Raw genomic sequence first — 23,790 nt, forward strand, 5'->3', positions numbered from 1 at the left:
CTTGTCTCTCTCATTGTCCAGGTGTTGACAGTCAAGGTCCACAGCTACATCCCCTTCCACAGTTGAACCACAGCGCTACTGATGCCAATCCCATCAGCACAAACATAGAGAGACTGAACCTTCATCCATCCCAGGGCACACATTTGGCAAACCATTCTCCACATGCTCTCATTCAGGAACTGCAGGTGCATTAGGTTTGGCTTGTCGAGACTGAGTCACAGCAGAACTAAAAGTGTTCGACAACCAGTCTGCCAGTTATCTATCCTGGAAGTCAAGCCATCACAAAGTTTTCCAAGCGCTCCCAAAGAATCACAGAAGTTCCAGGAGTTTGCAGATTTGTTGGTGGAACTGCAAGCCACAGAAAAATGAAGGTTACCTACAAGGGCTGAGTTTCTTGTATACAGCAAAAGGAATAAACCCTGTAATGGAGAAACTACGAAGCAATATACAAAAGCAGTGGATAACTGAAGGGTTCAAGACTAAAGCAAAGCATCATGCCCCCATCGACCATTTTCATTCTTTGTGGAATACATCTCCCTCCATGCAGAAATACGCAATGCTATTATAATTTGGGATGTCAGAATTCAATCCCAGCAGCTTCTGTAAGGAGTTTGTATGTCCTCCTGTGGAATGTTTCCTCAGGGTGCTCTGGTTTTCTCCCACAGCCTAAAGATGTACTGGTTAGTGGGCAAATTGTCCTGTGATTAGGCTAGGGTTAAATTGGGGGTTTCTGGCAGAGCAGGTCAAAGGACCAGAAGGGCCTCATTCTGTGCTGTATCTCTACATAGATAAATAACGTAAAATAACCCTAGTTTTATGCTTTCAACTTCCTGCACATGTCAGCAAAAGCATGGAAGCCCCTAACATGGATGGCACAACTGAAGTAGAACATTTTACTATGAAATCCGATGGACAATGCCCCATCCATAAGAAACTTCACCCCCTAAGAAAATGCAGAGGATTCGGAGGAAAACTGCTTGCAGACCCTGGGGGCATATTCTAAAGGAGCAGACCCTGGGGGCATATTCTAAAGGAGCAGACTGGGGGCATATTCTAAAGGAGCAGACCGTGGGGGCATATTCTAAAGGGGCAGACTGGGGGCATATTCTAAAGGAGCACTCAACATGTTTCAAATGTGGTTCAACGGCACACCGAGCAAAAGACTATAAAGCTATCAATTCAGGGCCAGCACCTGGGTTACTACCGGTTCCAGCATGCCCACTGCAGAGTCTGGTGGGATCCAGCTGACCGTCTGTCAGACGTAGCTACTTCCTCACGCACAGCTGTGTACAGGAAAGACTTCCAAGGCAAATTCTGCTCTAAAATTTGTCTGGCTAACATCTATCTGATAGGACATACTGAGCAAAAAATAAAGGCATATGTGATATTAGATGATCAAGGTAATTTGTCATAGGCAAAATCAACACCTTTGATGTATTCAGTATTCCAAGTTCCCCATACGCCCTACTAAAGACGTGTTCTGGAACATCAGAAGTTGCTGGAAGAAGAGCCAGTGGATTTGTCCTGGAGTTAATAGTGGAGGAGGTCTGCTTACTCTTCCAGCCCTCATAGAGGAGTGCAATTCCAACTCCTGAAGCTGTACACAGTCATTCACATCTCAAGGCCCCAGCTGACAAGATTCCCCCACTTGACTCTTCTGCTGAGATTCTCCTGTTGCTTGGCAGAGACATCATCTGTGCACATAAGCTAAATGAACATTGCAATAGTTGATATGATGTACCTTATCGATATCTTCAGGTTCTTTGTCATTCCTAACTTGTTGAAGTAATTAAACTGTTTAATTTACACTCCTAGCCATTTCTGGCAACTTCAAATCTGAATGCTTGAAACTGCAGTGAGCAAAAACTCTGAATTATCTTCTTACTTATTTCTCGCTAACTATCCGTGACAAAAATAATGGCTTTTGAACACAAACACACTCAACTGACACTATTTTAAAACTGTCTGCTCTAAGCACAGTGTAATGTCTATAACAGCCACACAAGTGCATGCAACTGATGGTGTTAGAAACTATTTGGCAGCAATTTCCTGTCCCAATTAAGTGACATAGTGTTCCAAACAAAGGGAATAGTGGCTATTTTCTTAATTAACTTTTGTTCTTTAACAGTTCTTCCAAATAAGTGGCTGCCTCGATTAACTGATGGCCCAATTAACCAAAATCCACTGACATAAAATTGTGATACGTTAACAGTCAGAATCTTTTTTCCAGAGCAGAAGCATCAAATACCAGAGAGTGTGGCTTTAAAGTCAGAGGGGAAAAGTTTAGAAGAGATTTGTGAGGCAAGTTTTTTTTCCTACACAAGTTGGAAGATGCCTGGAACATGGTTGAAGCTGATATGATAGCAACATTTGAGAGACCTTTAGGCACATGAACAGGCAGGGAATAATGGGTGGATATAAACCAGGCAGATGCATTTAGAGTAGGAGATTGTTTTTCTTTCATTATTTCCAGAAAGAATTGATGTTGTGGTTGAATACTTGAATAGTCTTTGCTTCTAAGTCAAGGTGTTCACTTTGATTAGTGAATTAGCAAGTTTTGTACTTTCATTATTACTGTTTTCAGCACAAACTTGTTTATTTCAGTCACATTCGATTTAATTACTTGAATTTAACATGTCTGGATCAGGGTCCAGTAACACAAGCATGGGGATTTATTTCCATGACTGAACCTCCATTCTCCATCTGGATTCATTCCTTTTCTTATTTTCGATACAACGATTTACTGTCTCGAGATTAACCAGAAGGGGATGTTTGGAATCTGTTGTAATGCTTTTCAAGATTAAATGTTGTGCTGCATATTAACAGTAAGCAAGTTTCAATCTCTGCTTCGGAACGCCGAGGATCATCAGGTCATCACTGGAGGAAACCATTCGCACTGTTGTGATTGTGCCGATCTTCTGTACACTATACTATTGCACCATTCTTTGCCCATAGTCCTGAAAATTTTCCCCTTCATTTGCTTTTGAAAGTTGCAACTGAATCTGCCTTCATTCCCCTTTCAGGCAACACATTAGTTGGATAATTATTGTCACATGTACTGATGTACAGTGAGAAACTTTGTTTTCATGTCATCATACAGATCATTTCATGACACCAGTGTAGTGAGGTAGTACACGGGAAAACAATCACAGAATGCAGACATGTACAGAGAAAGTGCAGGAAAGGCAAACAAGGTGCATGGACATGAGGTAGATTGTGGGGTCGAGCCAATCTTATCATACCAGGAGACAATTCAATAATCTTATAACAGCAGGGTAGCAGCCGTCCTTGAGCCTGCTGGTAGGTGATTTCAAGCTTTTGTACCTTCTGAACAATGGGAAAGGCGAGGAGAGACTACACAGGGTGGGTGGGGTCTTTGATTAGCCTTCCTGAGCTCAGCTTTCCTGAGGCAAGAAGTGCAGAGAAAGCCCGTGGAGGGGAGGTTGGTTTCTGTGCTTTGCTGAGCTATGTCCACCACTACTTGGAGTTTGTGGGACTGGTGTGTATTCTCCCAATTTCCTCTTCTTGAAGTCCATAACCAAATCCTTGGTCTTACTGATGTTGTGCAAGGTTGTTCTTACCACACTGCTGAACTATTCGATCAGTCTCACTCATGGATGCCTCCTCGTCACCGTCTGAGAATCTTCCAACACCAATGATGTCATCTATAAACTTATAGAAGCCATTTCAGGTGTGCCCAGTCACACAGTTGTGAGTGTAGAGAGCGTAAAGCAATAAAGCAAAGACATTCTGTGTTTCTTGAGTTAGTACAATGGGATAGCAGTAACAGAAGTTTGATAATTTTGAATGGCTCTGTCAAAATTCATCTTAAGCTCCACAGGTCTAAGGAGAATTACAACTTCTCTTCAGTGAATGGGTTCTTCTTCCACCGATTCCTGTGGCTTACTTGATCATACCTCTTCCCACCCTATCTTCGTTTCTCAGTTCCTTCCTTTCTGTTGCATCTGTTCACAGGATGAGGGTTTCCTTTCCAGGACATCAGGGATGTCCTCTTTCAAAGAACGGGGATTCCCTTCCTCCACCATTGATTCTGCCCTCACCCGCACCTCCACTTCCTGGACATGGTGCGCACTCCATCTGCTCACGCCTTAACTGGGATAGTGTTCCTGTTGTCCTCACCTATCACCCCATGAGCCTGCACACCACTCTCTGCAACTTCCACCACCTACCATCAAATACATCTTTACCTCCTCCTCACTCTCCACATTCTGCAGAGATTGGTCCCTCCATGATTCCCTTGTCCATCTGTCCCTCCCGACTAATCTCCCTCCTTTTTTTCCCTGTAAGTGGCAGAAATGCAACACCAGCCCATTCACCTCGTCCCACACAGTCCTTCCAGGTGAGGCAACACTTCACCTGCGAATCTGTTGGGGTTGTCTACTGTATCCGGTGCTCCCAATGTGGCCACCACTACACTGATGAGACCTGGCAGGGACTGCTTTGTCGAGCACCTCGGCTCCATCTGCAAAAGTGGAATTTCATGCTACCTAACCATTTAATTTTCCTACCCCCATTCCTGTTCTGACGTGTTGATCCAACAGCCTCCTCTTCTGCCACAATGAGGCCACTCTCGGGTTGGAGAAGCAGCACCTCATATTCCGAACATGAGGCAGTCTGCAGATGCTGGAAATCCAAAACAACACACACACATTGTTGGAGAAACTCAGCAGGCCAGGCAGCATCTATGGAGAAGAGTAAACCGTCAACATTTCAGGCTGAGACGCTTCATCAAGACTGGAAAGGAAAGGAAGAAGGTGGGAGGAGGGGAGGAAGAGTACAAGGTGGTAGGTGATCGGTGAAACCAGTTGAGGGGAGGGGATGAAGTAGGAGCTGGGAAGTTGTTTGGTGAAAGAGATAAAGGGCTAGAGAAGAGGGAATCTGATAGGAGAGGACAGAAGATCATGGAAGAGAGGGAAGGGGGAGGAGCACCAGAGGGAGGTGATGGGCTGATGTGATTTTGCTTCCCATTCTGATATGTCAGTGCATGGCCTCGTCTCCTCATCTACTGCTGTGATGAGGCCACACTCGAGTTGGGTAGCCTCCAACCTGATGGCGTGAACATAGATTTCTGGAGCTTCCGGTAATTCTTTTCCCCCTCCCAACATTCCCCATTCCTGTATCCCCCCCTTCTCACCTTATCTCCTTACCTGGCCGTCACTTCCCTCTGGTGCTCCTCCCTCTTCCCTTTCTCCATGGTTTTAATTCCTTATCAGATTCCCCTTCTCCAGCCCTTTATCTTTTTCACTAATCAACTTCCCAGCTCTTTTCTTCCCCACCTTGTACTTCTTCCTCTCCTCCCCCCCCCCCCACCTTCGTACACTGACTTCTCCCCTTCCTTTCCAGTCTCTGCCCGAAATGTCGACTGTACTCGTTTCCATAGACGCTGCCTGGTCTGTGGAGTTCCTCCAGCATTTTGTGTGTGTTACCTCATATTCCGTCTGGGTAACCTTCAACCTGATGACATGAACATTTATTAGAATCTAGTTCTGTAACAGCATTATGGTATCAGTATGCTGCTGTGCTGCCCTGGTTCTGGGTTGAGATCCAGGAATCCTTTCCCCGTCTGCAGTGTAGATGCATCTTCAGCAGAAGAGACCCAAAGCTTAAGTAGCACATGAGTGTAGTGGTTAGCGCAGCGCTTTACAGCGCCTGCTGTTAGATCAGTGTTTGCTTCCCCCTGCTAACTGTAAGGAGTTTGTACTTTCTCCCTGTGACCCAGGTTTCCTCTGGGTGATCTGGTTTCCTCCCACATTCCAAAGCTGTATGGTTAAAGTTAGTGAGCTGTTGGCACTGCAAATGTAGTAATACTTGCGTGCTGCCCCCAGCACAATCCTTGCTGGTTTGAATCAATGCAAACGATACATTCCACTGTATGTTTTGATGGACGTGCAACAAAGGAGGAGAAGATGGCAGTGCGCGCGGCCACTTCGGTGAATGATACCTGTAATCTGTCAAGTAGGGGACCGTGCACAATTCTGATTTGATGGAGACGGACGTGAGAGTACGGAGGAACATCTGGAAAACTTCTGAAATGCCCGCTTCGCTGCCGCTGCTACTGTGTGGTAAACAGAATCTCCGGAGCTGAAGGCCTCGAGATCCTTGGCTTTGCGTGTTTCAGCACCCGGGGCTAGGTCGAAGGCGCTCGGCAGAGGATGGCTCTCGGGAGGCTGTATCGGAGGGGCTGGTCGGAAGCTCGAAGTTTTCAGACATATGGACTCAGTGTCGGCTGTGGTCGGCTGCTTCCAAGGCATCAGCAAGTTGACGGTGCCTGGAGGTTTATGGCAGGGAGTTTCTCCCTTTTGCCGCCTGCTATCGGGGACTCGGGAGTCGATCGACTCGGGGACTTTTGAGACTTTATTTACCATGCCCATGGTTTGTTCTTCATCAAATTATGGTATTGCTTTGCACTGCTGTAACTATATGTTATAATTATGTGGTTCTGTCAGTGTTAGTCTTTGGTTTGTCCTGTTTTCTGTGATACCACTCCGGAGAAACATGGTATCATTTCTTAATGCACGCATGCATTTCTAAATGACAATAAAAGAGGACTGAGTGTTCTCATAATCTAAAAAAAATTAGCAAAACTAATCATTAAGCTTGGCTCAACTCTTTTTGAGAGCATTTAGTGCTTTGACGGTGACTCTGATTTCCCCGAGTGGTTTAGTATGATGGCAAATGGAGGTGCATGTAAGATCAGCAAAGCAAAGCCAAATCTTAATGCAGTTGGCAGGATACTCGCTCTTTGAATGTTGATCATCGTAATTGGGTTCTGAGAAACCTGATCACCTTGAAACTTTGATGAATTCCCTTTATTTCCCTCCCCTAGCAGAATAAAGTTTCCATCACTGCAGTAAGTTAATTAACAACAGAGAAAGAGATCCTGTGATCCACACTGGTGTCAATGCTTCAGAAGTTTTTAAGAGATGAGTTTAATTTGTCACGTGTACATTAAAACATAGTAAAATAAATTATTTGTGTTGGAAATCATTTGGAAAGTGTGTAGCTTGGGTATTTGATAGTTGGGTTGAATTCTCCAATCTTGGCAATTCACTTGCGAACATTTCATAATATACGAAGCAACATCATCAGTGCGTTGTTTGTGTTAAATCAAATCGGTGAGGATCGCACTGCAGGCAGCCCACAAATGTCATCACACTTTCCGCGCCAATATAGTATGCTCACAACTTACCGTATGTCTTTGGAATGTGGGAGGAATCTGTAGCACTCGAATGAAGACCCCGTGGTCATGGGGAGAACATATAGATTCCTTACAGACAGCAGAAGGAGTCGAACCTCGATGGGTGATCGCTGGTGCTGTAGAGCGATTGCATTGACTGCTGTGCTGTTGTTCCCCCCTTTCACGTGAATCCTATCCTCCTCTCCTTCACACGAGCTCGGTGCTGCCTCCCTACACAACAGGCAAAACTCTGCTACCCATAAGTGACAGACCTCCAGCTGAGTGTCACTGGTCGGCGTAGAATGTCCCAGAAGTGCAGTGGGAGAATTTACACGTTTGACACGAGCTCCATGTGTTTGATTTGTGCAGTACTGATTTACAAAAACCTTAGTAAATTTACTATCAAAATACATTTATGTTGCCATTGGCCACCTGGAGATTGATTTCCAGGAAAATAAAGAAATAAAATAGAATTTATGAAAAAATATTCTTATTATGTATAGTGTTTAGATACATTAGGGACTTTAAAGAAACTGTTAGATAGGCAGATGGATGATAAATTAGTGGATTGTTATGTAGGAGGGAAGGGTTAGATTGATCTTAGCGTGGGTTTAAAGGCCCGCACAACATCGTGAGCCTGCACTGTACTGTAATGTTCTATGAGTAAAGAGTGGCAAACAACCAATGTGCAAAAGAAGACAAATTGTGGAAATAAAAGAAGTATAATACTGTGAACATGAGTTGTAGAGTTCTTGAAGGTGAGCCTGTAGGTTGTGGAATTACTTCAGACTACTGGTGAGTGAGGTTATCCATGCTGGATGGCTGAGGGGTAATAACTGTTCCTGAACCTGGTGGTGTGGAACCTAAGGATTCTGTACCACCTGCCTGACGGTAACAGCGAGAAGAGAGCATGGCCTGGATGGTTGGTTCCTTGATGATGGACGTTGCTTACCTGTGGCAGCGCTCCTTGTGAATGTGCTCAGTGGTGGGGAGAGCTTTTCCTGTGACGGGCTGGGCCATATCCACCAGCTTCTGTGGTCTTTCATATTCCTGCACATACCAGGCTGTGTTGCAACCAGGCAGCTGATGCAATCAAATCTGGTCTGATTCAGCGGCTTGGGTTTCACTGGGAATGATGTAAGTAATTAGTCTTTCTTCCCTTGACTTTAATAATTAACAGATTAAGCTTATCTGATCTTCTTGAGGTATAGCTGGCTTGGGCTATAAGAACCCTCCATTCTCTTACCCAGGAGCCAGAGCTTGTGCTCAGAAGGCAGTGGGTTGGACAGTTTATCCCTGAGCTAAGGTCTAATCCCTGCTGCCACTCATTCCAAGGACTGTTTTCAGAACGCCAAGAGCCTCCAGCTAGGAGACCAGTTGGTGGGCTTTGGCACGCTCTGCTTCAACCACTGAAAGTGTGTCTGCTCTCTCACGTCAGGACGATCCTCATTGGAGTACAACACCCAGGCGAGAAGATGAGATCAAGTGGCGGGTGACTGCAGGCTGGCGTGGGTGACGGAGTGGACAGGTGTGGGGCTTGGTGAGGGGAGTGAAAGCTAAGCTGAGGATTTGCATTAGTATTGTGTTCAGTCCTGGTCACCTCATTATTGGAAGGTTGAGGGCACAGAGGAGATTTACCAGGGTGCTGCCTGGATTAAAGAGCGTGTCTTGTGAAGATAGGTTCTGTGAGCTGGGGCTTTTCTCTTTGTAGCGAATGAGGTTGAGAAGAGAATTGTTTGAGGTGTACAAGATGATAAGAGCCATAGATAGTGTGCAGGCAGAGACTTTTTCCCAGGGTAGAAACAAGGGTGATTTTAAGGTGATTGGAAGAAAGTATAGAGGGAGATGTAAGAGGTAATTTTTTTTAGACAGGGTGTGTAGAATGCTTTGCCAGGGCTGGTGGTGCAGGCAGATACGTTTAAGAGATTCTTTGCTAGACATATGGATGATAGAAAAATGGAGGGCTTTGTGGCAGGGAAGGGTTAGATTGATCTTAGAGCAGGTTAAAAGGTGGACACAGTACTGTGTGGTGAAGGGACTGTGCTGTGCTGTCCATTTCTTTGTTCTATTAGTACTTGCCTGCTACACTGCAGAGGGCAAAGCTTGTGCGTTGGTTCCTGTTAATGTGCATGGAGAGGGAAAGCTGCTTGACTCTTGTGTGTTTGTGTGTGCGAGAGTGTGTTTTCATGTCGGTAAGGAGTGGCGACTGCATGCCATCAAAAGGTGGGAGAAAGGTGCAAGGAGCTTAGGGGATTGTGCACACCACACACTTTGAAGGAGGGTGTGATTGCCTTCTGTTCTGCCAACTCTGGGTTTAAATTGCCTCTGGAGAGAGCCTCAGCACTCTGGCTGGGAAAGAGGTTAATTACTCTGTCGTCAACCCTCTGCTGCCCTCTGAATGTAATCAGATTTTTGTTTACCAAACTCTGCATCTTACTATGGAGATAATTACATTCAGAAATTCTTCTTGTTGCAGACTCCTCACCTGTGACTTTACCGACGCAGAAGTTCTCATTCTCCAATACTCGGGTGGCACACAGGAAATGCCAGGCTCCTCGAGCGCCTTATCACTGTCAGTGGAGTCACCACGTGTTACATCTGTCTAGCAGTAAGCGAAGCCACTGTAGTGGCATAGAACTTTGGTTAGGCTGCACTTGAAGGATTGTGTGTAATTCTGGTTGCCTCCATTACAGGAGACTTTGGAATAGATAAAGATTAGCTTTATTTGTCACATGTACATCGAAACATGAAGTTAAATCTGTTCACCAACACGAAAAAAATCTGCAGATGCTGGAAATCCAAGCAGCACACACAAAATGCAGGAGGAACTCGGTAGATCAGGCAGCATTTACGGATAGTGTAAACAGTCAATGTTTTGGGCTGAGACCCTTCGTCAGGACTGGAAAGGATGGGGCGAAGTCAGAGTTAGAAGGTGGGAGGAGGGGAGGAAGAAGTTTGTGTCAAAAGCCATCGCAGTCCGAGGATGTGTTGGGGACAGCCCACAAAGTGTTGCCATGCTTACGGTACCAACATAGCTTGACCATAACTTACTAACCCTAACTCAGACATCTTTGGAAAGTGGGAGGAAACTGGAGCACCCAGAGGAAACCCACGTGGTCACAGGGAGAACGTGCAAATTCCTTACAGTCAGCGGTGGGAGTTAAACCCCAGACACCGGCGTTGTAAAGCGTTACACTAACTACATTACCGTGCTGAAAGGGACAGGTCTACCAGGCTGATGCCTGGTGAGAGAGCATGAGCCATAAAAAGAATTTGGACAAACTTGGAGATGTAAGAGACTACAAGTGCAGTTTGAGGATTCCAAGTGAAGAGTCTGAACCCAAAAGATCCACTGTCCATGGGTTCTGCCTGACCCGCTGAGTTCCTCCATCATCTTGCTTGGACAAATTTGAGTTGTTTTGTCTGCAGTGTCAGAGGCTAAATGAAAGTTTGGTAGATTTGTAAAATTGTGAGCGACGTATATCGATCTGGTAGACAGTCAGTTCCTTTTTCCCAGGGTAGAAATGTCAAATACTATCAGACAGACATCTAAGGCGAGAGGGCAAAAGTTTAGAAGAGAGATGCTGGGGAATTATTTTTTTACACAGCCGGGTGGGTGCTGGGTGGTAGTGGAGGCAGATACAGGAGTAGCATTTATAAGGCTGTTAGACACATGCATCTGCAGGGAATGGAGGAATATGGATCACATACAGGCAGAATAGACTTCATTTACTTTGGCATTATGTTCACAAATCAGGTTTACTGTTACTGACATGTAGAGGAATTTGTTGTTTTGCTGCAGCAGTTCAAAGTTAATGTCACCATATATAACCCTAAGATTCCTCTTCTCGTGGGCACACTCAATAAATCCAGTAGCCACAATGGAACCAATGAAAAACCGCACCAACAGTGCAGACAACCAGTGTGCAAAAGTCAACAAACTAAAAGAAAAAAATTATTATTATAGATAAATAAGCAATAGATGTCGAGAACGTGAGATGAAGAACCCTTGAAAGTGAATCCATAGGTTGTGGAAATAGTATAGTGATGAGGCAAGTGAAGTTGAGCAAAGTTACCCTCTCTGGTTCAGGAGTACAGTGCAATAAAAAATTACTTTAAGTTACAATTAGAAATAAAATAAGTGAGGAGTGATCGTGGGCTCAAGGATTGTTTAGAGATCTGACACCGGACGAGGAAAGGCTATTCCTAAGTCGTTGAGTGTGGTCTTCGAACTCCTGTACCTCTTCCCTGATGGTAGTAATAAGAAGAGAGCATGTCCTGGGTGATGGGGGTCCTTAAGCAGGGTCCACCCTCTTGAGGCATCTCCTTTTGAAGATGTCCTTGGTGCTGGGATGGTTAGTGGCCATGATGGAACTGGCTGAGCACACGGACCCAGACATCATGTGCCAAAGGCTAGTGGCCATGATGGAACTGGCTGAGCACACGGACCCAGACATCATGTGCCAAAGGCTAGTGGCCATGATGGAACTGGCTGAGCACACGGACCCAGACATCATGTGCCAAAGGCTTGTGCCCATGATGGAACTGACTGAGCATACAGACCCAGACATGATGGGCCAAAGGGCCTGTTCCTGTGCTGTACTGTTGTCTACTGACTGGACTGGGTGTGAAGCCGGCCGTGGTGAGTGTTTAAGCTCTAACTGACTTCTCATCTTTGTTTTCAGTGAGGTGCCCGAGACAGAGGGTTGAGCTGTGACGTGCGAAGTGCTCTCACTGACCAATGCTGTCTGCCTTCTAATGAGAAAACACCTGCGCTGCGTCTGTGCCACGATGCGACTACTCCTCAGGTGCTTCCGACTGGGCCGCAGGCGGCGAATCAGGCTCCTTCAGCACGTTGGCACCTACTGGAGCTACGGCAAGCTGTGTGCCCGCTCCCTGACTTACAACTCCTTCACCAACGGTGACGTGGTCCTTGACTCCCTGTTCGAACCCATCTACTGGTTGGTGGACCACGTGACCCGTTGGTTCGGTGTGGTGAGCATCGCCTCTTATTCTCTCCTATTTTCCGATAGAAATTCATTTACTCGTCACGTATACAGTGAAAGATGGAAGACTAAAGTCATTGAGTCCAGGGGTAAAGTCTGAACGGTTGAGCCTGTGTCTGGGGCCAAGCACTGCAGGGGGGCTCTCAGTGAAACCTCTCAAATATTGGAAAGCCTAGTAGAGTGGATGTGGAGTGGATGTTTGTTGTACTGGGTGAGTGTAGAACCAGAGGGCACAGCCTCAGAATTGAGGAATGTCCACTTAGAACAGAAATGAGGAACTTCACCTTTCGAAGATGTCCTTGATGCTGGAGAGGCTAATGCCTGCGACTGAGCTGGCTGAGGGTGGTGAATCAGTGGAATTCATTGTCACAGACGGTTATGGAGGCCAAGTCATTGGGTATATTTAAAGTGGAGGTTGATGAGTTCTTGATTAGTAAGGACATCAAAAGTTACAGGGAGAAGGCAGGAGAACTGCGCTGAGAGGAATAACAAATCAGCCATCTGAATGGCCTAATTGAGCTCCTATGTCTTGTGGACTGGAATCCTGTCCTGCTGTTTCTGTGGGTGGGTGGATGGAAAGGCTGGAAAATTCCCTTGTTCTTTCATTGTTCGTGTTGTTCTGCCGAGCATTGTAGAAACGCTATGTGGTTGCTGCAATGTGTTGCATTACTAGGGGGCTGCCCCCAGCACACATTGTGTGTGTTACAACACATTTCACTGGATGTTTCGATGTACTTTCAATAAGTAGATCTGAATCTGAATCTAAAATGCGTCATCTGTCCCCAACACACTCAAGGATGAGCTGGGGGCAGCCCGCAAGTGCTGCCACATATTCCAGTGGCAACACAGTATTTCCACAATGTACTTTGTCACAGGACCTGCATTACTATCTGCCAGCAAGGGCTTTTGTGAAGAGCATGCAGCCTCTCTGAAAGGCCGAAGTCCTGATGCTGTTGGGGAGGGGATCATGTTGCCGATTGCCAATTCAGTGATTCAGGCGATTCATATTTATTTACCACACGCACATCAAAACCTAGAGTGAAATGTGTTTGCGTGAACAACCAACACGGTCTAAGGTTGTGCTGGGGGCAGCCTGCAAGTGTCATCAGGCATACTAGTCCAACATAACTTGTTAACAATAACAACAAAACAAGCCCTTTCCCACTCACACACGCCAGGACAGGCTGCACCCGGGCCTCCAATCCTTAGCCCTCGACTTCTGAACTCGCACGGACCTCTGGCCCCAGGACTCGCTGACCGGGGAATCATTGATCTTCATCCTCAGCGCCTGTAGTCCTGACCACCAGGATCACCGACCTTCGACCGCAGAGCGCTCAGACTCCGAACGTTGGCCCCCGACTCTTTATTTACAGCCCCTGACCTCTAGCTCCTCTCATTGCTGTTCCTAAACACTAATCTGACCCCTGGCTCCACTCACTGCTCTCAAAAAATCCCTAAAGACCTGAAAAGACAGCTAAGAGCCACAACCTTGAAGAAACATCGCAGCTCAGTACCATCTCAACAATCTGTGCCGCCATCTCCCTTGCAGGTCTTCGTGGTCCTGGTGGTCTTTTTGACCACCACCATCGTGTTGATTGTCTACATCTGCGTCCTTCCCGTCATCCTGAGTACGTACCCAGCGGGCTGGATTGCCTGGCACCTCTGCTACGGACACTGGAACCTGATGCAGATCGTCTTTCACTACTACAAGGCAGTGAGGACTCTCCCAGGGCACCCAGCACAGGTACGCCATCTCCATTTAAGAGGCAACTCCATGGGGGTGCAATTGGTTAGGGCATAGCCAGAGAAGAAAGAGGGAGGGAGGTTCAATTGCATTCAAAAGAACAATGGAAGGAGATTCAATTAATTCACAACTTCACTTGCCAGTATTGTGAACTGACTCACTTTAAAGGACTCTTTACAACTCATGTTATAGAGTCATGGAGTTACACAACATAGAAACAGGCCCTTCAGCCCAACTCATCCATACTAACCATGGTCCACACCAAACTATCCCATTTGCTTGAATGATTCCCAGAATATTTTTTTTTAATATTTGCACACTTTGTCTTTTCCACATGGGTTGTTCATCAGCCTTTGTTCATGCTTAGCTTTTTGTAAATTCTTTGTATTTCTTTATTTTCCTGCAAGTGTCTGCAAGAAAATGAATCTCAAGGTTGTAAATGGTAATGTATCCACTCTTTGAATTTTGGTACAATGGAAAGCTTTTTGCTTGCCATCCAGGCTGATTTTCCATAAAATGCAAACAGGAGCGTATAATGTTGTAAATGAGAATTGGGGAATGGGTGGGGAGGGGGAGAGGGACAAGTGGTTATGGAGAGAAGGCAAATCGATAACAAGTTGGTAGGAAGAGATGGGAATCCGAATCAGCAGAGCTGAAGCACCAGTTTCCATGTTCCATGACTCTGAGTGAGGGGAAATTGCATTTTAGTGCCTTTTATATCTTTTGGCTTAAACAGTTATCATTTAAGAGTCAAGGAAACAATAGACATTTTGCTTCTGGGACAGTGTAGAGGGAGCTTCATTCTGTACCTAACCCGTGCTGTCCCTGTCCTGGGAGTGTGTGATGGGACAGTGTAGAGGGAGATTCACTCTGTATCTAACCCGTGCTGTCCCTGTCCTGGGAGTGTGTGATGGGACAGTGTAGAGGGAGCTTCACTCTGTATCTAACCCGTGCTGTCCCTGCCTGGGGGTGTGTGATGGGACAGTGTAGAGGGAGCTTCACTCTGTATGTAACCCGTGCTGTCCCTGCCCTGGGAGTGTGTGATGGGACAGCGTAGACAGAGATTCACTCTGTATCTAACCCCTGCTGTCCCTATCCTGGGAGAGTGTGAAGGGAATGTTACAGTTTCTGACATTGTACCTGCACATTTGCAATGGTTTCTCTTTGTTCTTACAGGGTAAAAATGACATTCCAACGGTTTCCATCTGCAGGAAGTGTATTAATCCCAAGCCACCTCGTACCCATCACTGCAGTATATGTAACCGGTGAGACAGGACCTCGGGCAAGAGCAAATTCTCTGGGTGGGGTGTCTGTTTGGGCAGATTGTGTGTGTGTGTGTGTGTGTGTGTGTGTGTGTATATCTGTATATATTTAAAAGGCAGATTTTGTGTGTGCCTCTTTACAAGGCAGATTGAATGTGTGTGTGTGTGTGTGTGTGTGTGTGTGTATACACATACAAGGCAGACCATGTGTATCTGTCTGGGTGTTGAGAACTGACTCTGATGCCAAGCTGCTTACCCCAGCCTCCATATACGTTTGTACAAGGCACCTTGTTCAGTAACTGGCTGCTACAAATTGGGCGGGGTTCGGTCTTGAGCCAGATCATCCTGAGGTTGGTTCATCCTGCTGGTTTTGTGTGGAGGAGCGGGTAACATTCCCCTGGAGCAAATGGGATTTCAAGGAAACTGGGTAGGAAAGGAGGGATGGGATTTATTAGCCATTGTCCACATCCACAGCCTGCTGGAACAGTGGGTGAGAGTAGGTAATTCTGCCATCTGGCTGACTACTGAAGTGCAGAGGTTGGAGATTGTTCCTTGGAGTTGAGTGGCATAGTTAGAACAACAGGCTGGCTGTTGGATCCAATCTGAATGAGAGAAAAGGTATCGATTGTGGCCAGCCACAAACACGAGATTCTGCTGATCTGGAGCGATACGTACAAAATGCTGGAGGAACTCAGCAGGCCTACAGAAAAGAGTAGATTTTGCAGGTTAAGAGTCCTGATGAAGAGCCCAGTACATGGACTATTTATTCCCCCTCATACATGCTGAGTTCCTCTAGCATTTTACGTGGAGTGTGACCAATGCTTACTTCGAGGGTGTTCAGATGCCTCTTCGTTCACTGCTCAGGGACTTGGAGGTTCTAGAGGATTGCATAGAGTCACAGAGGCTGGACAGAGCAAGCTTTGGGACAGTGATGAACCAGACAGTATTTACAGTCTGACAGTTTCCAGTTGCTTGTACTGACACAACCGACCACTAATTACCACTTTGTTTTTCAGATGTATCTTGAAGATGGACCATCACTGTCGTATCCTTTGTTTCACTGCTGCTTGGTACAGGTTTTAAATACAGATTAAATGAAGTTAGTTTAACAAAGTGACATTTACAGCCTGGGTTAGATACAGAGTGAATCTTCCTCTACACTGTCCCATCACACACTCCCAGGACAGGGACAGCACGGGTTAGATACAGGGTGAATCTCCCTCTACACTGTCCCATCACACACTCCCAGGACAGGGACAGCACGGGTTAGATACAGGGTGAATCTCCCTCTACACTGTCCCATCACACACTCCCAGGACAGGGACAGCACGGGTTAGATACAGGGTGAATCTCCCTCTACACTGTCCCATCACACACTCCCAGGACAGGGACAGCACGGGTTAGATACAGGGTGAATCTCCCTCTACACTGTCCCATCACACACTCCCAGGACAGGGACAGCACGGGTTAGATACAGAGTGAATCTCCCTCTACACTGTCCCATCACACAATCCCAGGACAGGGACAGCACGGGTTAGATACAGAGTGAAGCTCCCTCTACACTGACCCATCACACACTCCCAGGGCAGGGACAGCACGGGTTAGATACAGAGTGAAGCTCCCTCTACACTATCCCATCACACACTCCCAGGGCAGGGACAGCACGGGTTAGATACAGAGTGAATCTCCCTCTACACTGTCCCATCACACACTCCCAGGACAGAGACAGCACGGGTTAGATACAGAGTGAATCTCCCACTACACTGTCCTATCACACACTCCCAGGGCAGAGTCAGCACAGGTTAGACACAGAGTGAAGCTCCCTCTACACTGTCCCATCACACACTCCCAGGACAGGGACAGCACGGGTTAGATACAGAGTGAATCTCCCACTACACTGTTTCATCACACACTCCCAAGACAGGGACAGCACGGGTTAGATACAGAGTGAAGCTCCCTCTACACTGTCCCATCACACACTCCCAGGGCAGGGATAGCACGGGTTAGATGCAGAGTGAATCTCCCTCTACACTGTCCCATCACACACCCCCAGGCAGGGACAGCACGGGTTAGATACAGAGTGAAGCTCTCTCTACACTGTCCCATCACACACTCCCAGGACAGGGACAGCATGGGTTAGATACAGGGTGAATCTCTCTCTACACTGTCCCATCACACACTCCCAGGACAGATTAGATGGAAATGTACAAGACTAAGTTGGAAACTCTGGTACATTGGTAGATCTGGTTTGGAGCAGATTGATAGCTGAATGTCCCGTTTTTCCCTGTTGCCTCCTTGACTCGTGGCTCAGCCTGGCTGAATAACTGCGTGGGTCACTACAATCACCGCTACTTCTTCTCCTTTTGCCTGTTTATGATGCTAGGCTGTGTTTACTGCAGCGTTAGCAGCAGGGAGCTGTTTATGGAGGCCTACCTCACCATCAATGTGAGTGTGTGGTCGTGGTATTGGTAATACACATGAGTAATGCTAGTATCAGGATCTCCAGTCAGGTGGCTGTTTGTTGCCCAGTTTGACTCCTTGCTTTCCTTAGTCCGTGTTACAGCTTCTCTTTAAATGGCAGTCTAATGTTTCTGTTACAGTGGGATCATGGTGTCAGTGTTTGTTTTTGGTTTAGTGTGGAGATAAACAATAACAGCCCTTTTCAGCCCAGTGAGCCTGCATTGATGCTCATCAATTAGTCTGCTAACCCGTATGCCTTTTGGAATGTTATAGGAAACGGAAACACCCGGAGGAAACCTACACGGTTACGAGGAGAACGTACAAAACTCCTTAGAGACACCAGTGGGAATTGAACCCGGTGTAGTACTGTTACGCTGACCACGACTCTATTGTGCTGGGGTGTTCACTAAAATGATTTACAAATTGATTCACTTTGTGATTCAGGGCAAAAAAACAGGGTTAATGACAGGATTCTTATCATGTGTAGGAACAGAGGAATCTGGTCCACATCCATAGATCCCTTAAAGTTGCCGCACAAGTTGGTAGGGTGGTTACGTAGAGATTTAGGATTGTATAGAATGAATAGTATGAAGTACTGAGGAACAGAGGAAACTTGGTTTAAATTCCAAGGATCTATGAGGATGGTTCCACAGGTAGTTAAAGTGGTGAAGTACTGTAGGTGTAGGGGATACTAAGCAGGGCATGAATGTGAGGTGGGAGGGGTGTTGCATTACAGGTAAATCTCCAACAACGGATAGATGTTGGCCAGCCCACAGATGGAGTCCTGTGTACAGTCTGGTTCCCGTTGTGATGAATTGGAAGGTGCAGATGGATAACCAGGATCGGCTAGGATTGTTTTCCTGGGGTGAGGGTTAAAGTGGAGCTGATCGAGGTATACAAAATTATTGGGCACACATAAGGCTAATTGTAGGAAACATGTTGTACAAGAGTTGTCCAAGACGGAATTGCATAGATCTAATAAAGAGGTTTTAGTGGGCTACAGGGAGGTTTTCTTTACACAGAGTCGTTGGATCTCAGACTCATTGTCTGAATGGTGGAGGCAGGGAGTCTCAACATTTTGGATCTTGTGATGTACATGAATTGCCAGTATATAGAATGTTGTGGACCTACTAGTGAAAGGGGATCAGAGTAGATGGGCCATTGATGGTCAAAATGGACATGGAAATGGGTCCTTCAACTTACCGTGCTCGAACTCTAAAGACTGATCATAGTGTTTTATCAGAATGTACATACAACCTGAAGCATGTTTGGGTTCTTCAAGGCTTGGGTTGTATGTTGAGGCTTCACTCTATTGAAGCTTTCTAGACCAGCAAAAAACATTTTTCTGTTCTGGACCCGTACTCTCTGCGGTTGAGAAGAATGAGGGGAGATCTCACCAAGAGAGAGTAGGCTTGAAGAGTCTAGGACCAGAGGGCACAGCCTTAAAATACAAGGATGTTCCTTTGGAAAAGAAATGAAAAGTATCTTTAGCCAGAGGATGGTGATTTTTTCAAATTCATTGCCACAGATAGCTTTGGAGGCCATGGCATTGGGTATATTTAAAGAGGAAGATGATAGATTCTTGATCTTCAAGAATGTCAAAGGTTACAGGGAGAAAGCAGGAAAATGGGGTTGAGGGAAAATAACAACCATGATCAGATGGTGGAGCAGACTCGATAGGCCGAACGACCTGCTTCTGTTCTTGTGTCGTATGGTCTTAAACTATCAAGAGTTGGAATATTGGTTTATACTTACCTTTGGTTCTGCTCCCATCTCACCAGGTCTCACTTCCCTCCTATTGCAGTTCCACCAGTGTGTTGATAAAAACCTGAAACTTGCTCATAATTTTGATGTTTAATTTACCTCTTTAAACAAAAGAAATGCTTGGTAATATGAGAATTTCAAACTACAGGTGAAGAGTGGGTTTCCTCACTCCTGACGATGGTCTTTCTCTATTTCTTGCAGGCGGCCACTGCAGCTCCCATTATATCATTCCGGGAAAAGATTTTCCACAAGTGTATCATTTATCTGTGGGTTCTCTGCAGGTCAGTAATCTCAGCTGATCACACCCAAAGCCTGGTCTTGGCTCAGAATTGCAGCTATCTTTGAATAAGATGGTTCAGGTACAGGTTGATGGGACAAATAGCCTGTTTCTGTGCTGTAGTGCTCTCTATCCCTGAGCTTATGTGCCAATAGCACATTACCACATTTCTACACCTTACCTTCTGATGATACGGTCAAGGAAACAAGCAATCAACTGACAGCTTAACACTGGCAGTCTTCACTAAAGTACATCCGTGGTGGGGAAAACCACAATTTTCAGAATGTTCATTATTCCTCCATTTAGAAGTAAAATTTACATTAGTTATGCAGTCTCTAAGAATGTTAACTGTGGTTGAAGTCTGTAGTCGGTGATATTTCCAGGATCTGATGCATTACCAGATGACTGCAGATGGCTCGTGCCCCCTCCATCACTTCAAGATTCAGAATTCATGTACGTCAAAACACACAGTGAAATGCATTGTTTGTGTAACAACAACAAGGATGACTGGGGGAAGACCGCAAGTGTCTCTGCTTATTCTGTGGCCAACATAGCATGTGCACCGTTCTGGTGTGGCAGGAGAACTGGGCTGCATCCTGTTAGGATCACTAATGTGTCCCTATCTTTTCCACTAGCTCAGTAGCCCTGGCTCTCAGTGGTCTCACCCTGTGGCACGCAGTCCTCATCCTCGGTGGGGAGACCAGCATCGAGAGGCACATCAATAAGAAGGAACGGCGGAGGCAGCAGCAGAAAGGACGGGTAGGTGTTTGCAGCGGCATCTGTGCAGGCTCAGAGGCCAGTGTGTGGCGCGTTAGCTGAGGCGGGGGGGGGGGGGTCTTGCGGCCTAGGGTGTTAGCTGGTGGAGGCATCATCTTTGGATTAGTGGTGACACCTTGTCTGTTTCGGCTGCCAGAGTGATGGAGGGTGTCTCTGTGAGTCACCTCACATTGAGTACTAGATGGTTTTGATATCTTGTTAACCACAATTGGTCAGCCAGACATCCTGGGGGTCAGGGGGTACTTGTAGCAGCCCACCCCTTTAACCTCTGGCTTTAAGCCTTTGCTTTTTGTGAAAGCGCATGCTTTTTAGGTCTGGTGCTTTGAATGGTAGAGCACAGTACAAGATCTTCAGTCCACAATGTTGTGCCGACCTATTTGAGGATTAATCTAACCCTTCCCTCCCGCATAGTCGAACACTTTCTTTCAAGCATGTGCCTGTCCAAGAATCTCTTCAATGTTCTCTTCTGGGGTTCTGCCAAAGTGAGCTTCCTTCTCTTCCGAGATCCATCCATGCTCAGGTGTCACCTCGTTCTTTTGAAGGCCTTCCGGGACAGGTGCGCACCTGGATTTGAATTTTGTGTATTTTATGATGGAAATGAGGTACATATTCATTTCATGTAATGTTCATTGAGTGCATTTAAAGCAAAAGTTGATAGGTTCTTGATTAGTCAGGGCATCAAAGGTTATGGGGAGAAGGCAGGAGAATAGGGTTGAGAGGGATAATAAATCAGCCACGATGTGGAGCAAACACGTTGGGCCGAGTAGCCTAGTTCCTATGTCTTATGGACTTAAATGTAAATGTTTTTTAAATGGTAAATTGCAATACACACGAAATGCTGGAGGAACTTAACTAGTCAGGTATCATCCATGGAGGGGAATAAACAGTTTACATTTCAGGCCGACACCTTTCGTTAGACTTGGAAAGCAAGGAGGCTGAAGCCAGAATAAAAAGGTGGGGGGAGGGCCCTTCCTTTCCAGTCTTGATGAAGGGCTTTGGCCAAAAATGTTGACTGTTCACTCATTTCCATTGGTGCTGTCTGATCTGATGAGTTTCTCCAACATTTTCTGTGTTGCTGAAGATTTCCATAATCTGCTGAATCTCTTGAGTTTTGAGGTAGAAAACTACTTTGGCTGTATTGTCACAACTCCTGACCACAGCACTTGGTAACCCGTTGACTGTGGATACTGCGAATGTAAGCTGAGTGTTTGCTGTCTCCAACTCATTTTCTGTTGGATTTTCACATTCTCCTCCTTTCCGGACAGGTTTTCCGAAATCCCTATCATGCAGGCAAACTGAACAACTTGAAAATGTTTCTTGGAATAGAAAAACAGAGGTAAAGTGTTTCAGAAATCTGGTGCTGAGTGTGGGTGGAGCTGGGGCATTGTCTGTAACCACTCAGTGCAGTCTCCTTGTTCTGTGAGTAAGTGACATTGGTCACACGGTTATGGTCACATCCTGATGTGGGGAGAATTGCACTAATGAGCACCTCTTGTGTTTCAGTCACTGGATAACTCGTTTGCTGCTTCCATCCTCTCACCTACCATACGGAGATGGCATGACATGGACACTTCCAGTGGCTTTCAGTGTAGACAAGACAATATTGGCAATTTGATGATGACGGTGTTGCCAAAACCTGTGCTGAGCGGGATGGGAACGTGAACTAGAGGGACCGAGGACTTACTGGCCATCCTGGCTGAGGGGAGTGAAGGAACTGTTGGACAGAAGATGACCCAGTGATTGCTCTGCTCCTTGCAGTTCAAGGCATGAGTCAGAAGCTCAGTGAAGCAATAAAAAACCACAGTAGTTAATCACTGTGCTCACACCAGCCAGCTGTGCTTTACTGGATGGCAGTAATAAGGGAGTATTTTGTACATGCAAACTTAAGGGTGTTCTGACAAAACCAGGCCCCATTTAATGAGTAGATACAAACTCACAACAATAAAACAGTGTCCCTTCCTTAGATGCTGTAAAATAGATGCAGCAAAGTGGAGTCTTGCTAATCGGAACTCCCAAGGATGGATTTAACTTTCTGGGGATACACACAGGCAGGGTTTCACAAGGCTGTCCCTGACCTTTGGGGAGATAAACACAATGGACCAAGCCCATTACTGTTCGTGCAGTGGTGGAAAAAGAAATCTGTTCCCTTTTGCTTGAATAGAATTGCAGTGAAGCAAGACCTTATTTATTTTGAGTAGGAGGAACTACATTCCACAGTGTGTGTGGCTGCTAATCATTTCCTTCCCAATTCTGTAGGTGAAGGTTTTTGTTACACCAGATGAATATAGGTGATCCGATGTGATCTGCCCTCAGATAGCAACAACTGGGTTCTGATGTAGATCTCCTGGAAGTAGACGGAGAATTGTGAAAGGATCACACCTAGCAAGAACACTGACTGGATAATTATCCTGTTGTTGAATTTATCGTTAAGGATATTGCTGAAAACATTTTGTCATTCATCTCATTGGTGTTCCCTGTTGAGATTGATAAAGTTTCCTACTAGTGACACTTTAAAGTTTCTCTATTGCATTGAGGGGGATGGAGGTTGTGACGAGTCCTTCACAATTTCTGTCTTTCACAAAAGAGCAGGTGTGGCCCTCTCCAAAATACCCTTGCCTGGTGTACAGAGCTCCGCAGTGGATCAGAATTGGAAGTCTGTGGATTGGGCAGTTTGGTGCTACAAGGACAGGGGCCAGACAATGTAGCCACCCCATCCCTTTTGAACCGGGGTAAATCAACATGGTACATGGGCCTTAACTGCACTCCCAATACTCCCAACTGGGAGGTATCCAGGTACTTAGCAATGTACATCTTTTTTCTTAAAGAATTGTATTTCTGTACTGAGATTGGGATTTCCCAAGTGAACTTCTCTGGTTTATTCTTTACCCAGTTGGGTGATTTGTACCTGCTTGTTCATTTTCAAGGCAGGAAGCCAGGCAGAAGTAGCTGAATGCTGAGTTACCACCCCTGCCCGAGGTTAAATACCTTTCTCAGAGCCCTGTGCTGCAAATCTTGTACTTGATGTTTAGGGTGAGCTGGTAACAGACACAGGATTCCTTTCCAAGTATTCAGTGTTGTTTCTTAAACAACCCTCTAATGTTTTGTGTTTCCATTTGTATTGTAACTCGAAGACCATCTTTGTGAAATTGTACTTTCAACAATTTCTAAACTGTTCCCTTTAAACAGTGTACTGGAGAACAGGAAATTCTTACAAATAAATGTTTTACATTTGATTTGATCAAATGTTCTGTGATTATTTCCCTTCTCTTTGAGAAGCTGCATTTGGACCTGGTGTTTCAATG

At 45.8% G+C, this 23,790-nt stretch overlaps 1 protein-coding gene across 2 annotated transcripts in view; it reads left to right on the plus strand.

The window, feature by feature from the left end:
* The window catches only part of LOC134358669 (palmitoyltransferase ZDHHC16-like), a 31,713-nt gene extending 8,030 nt beyond the window's left edge, over positions 1-23,683 (plus strand). The window contains exons 2-11 of one of the 2 annotated variants that reach the window (XM_063071121.1): positions 9,675-9,806; positions 11,884-12,193; positions 13,754-13,948; positions 15,125-15,213; positions 16,227-16,255; positions 17,522-17,655; positions 19,636-19,715; positions 20,347-20,470; positions 21,754-21,824; positions 21,992-23,683. In XM_063071121.1, coding sequence (XP_062927191.1) covers positions 11,957-12,193; positions 13,754-13,948; positions 15,125-15,213; positions 16,227-16,255; positions 17,522-17,655; positions 19,636-19,715; positions 20,347-20,470; positions 21,754-21,824; positions 21,992-22,103 — 1,071 coding nt within the window. In that variant the 5' untranslated portion in view covers positions 9,675-9,806; positions 11,884-11,956 and the 3' untranslated portion in view covers positions 22,104-23,683. The remainder of the gene's footprint in view (positions 1-9,674; positions 9,807-11,883; positions 12,194-13,753; positions 13,949-15,124; positions 15,214-16,226; positions 16,256-17,521; positions 17,656-19,635; positions 19,716-20,346; positions 20,471-21,753; positions 21,825-21,991) is intronic. The other variant, XM_063071122.1, reaches the window with a different exon arrangement.
* Positions 23,684-23,790: the final 107 nt, after the last annotated feature.

The sequence above is a fragment of the Mobula hypostoma genome, chromosome 19, assembly GCF_963921235.1.
Source record: "Mobula hypostoma chromosome 19, sMobHyp1.1, whole genome shotgun sequence".
Taxonomy (NCBI): domain Eukaryota; kingdom Metazoa; phylum Chordata; class Chondrichthyes; order Myliobatiformes; family Myliobatidae; genus Mobula; species Mobula hypostoma.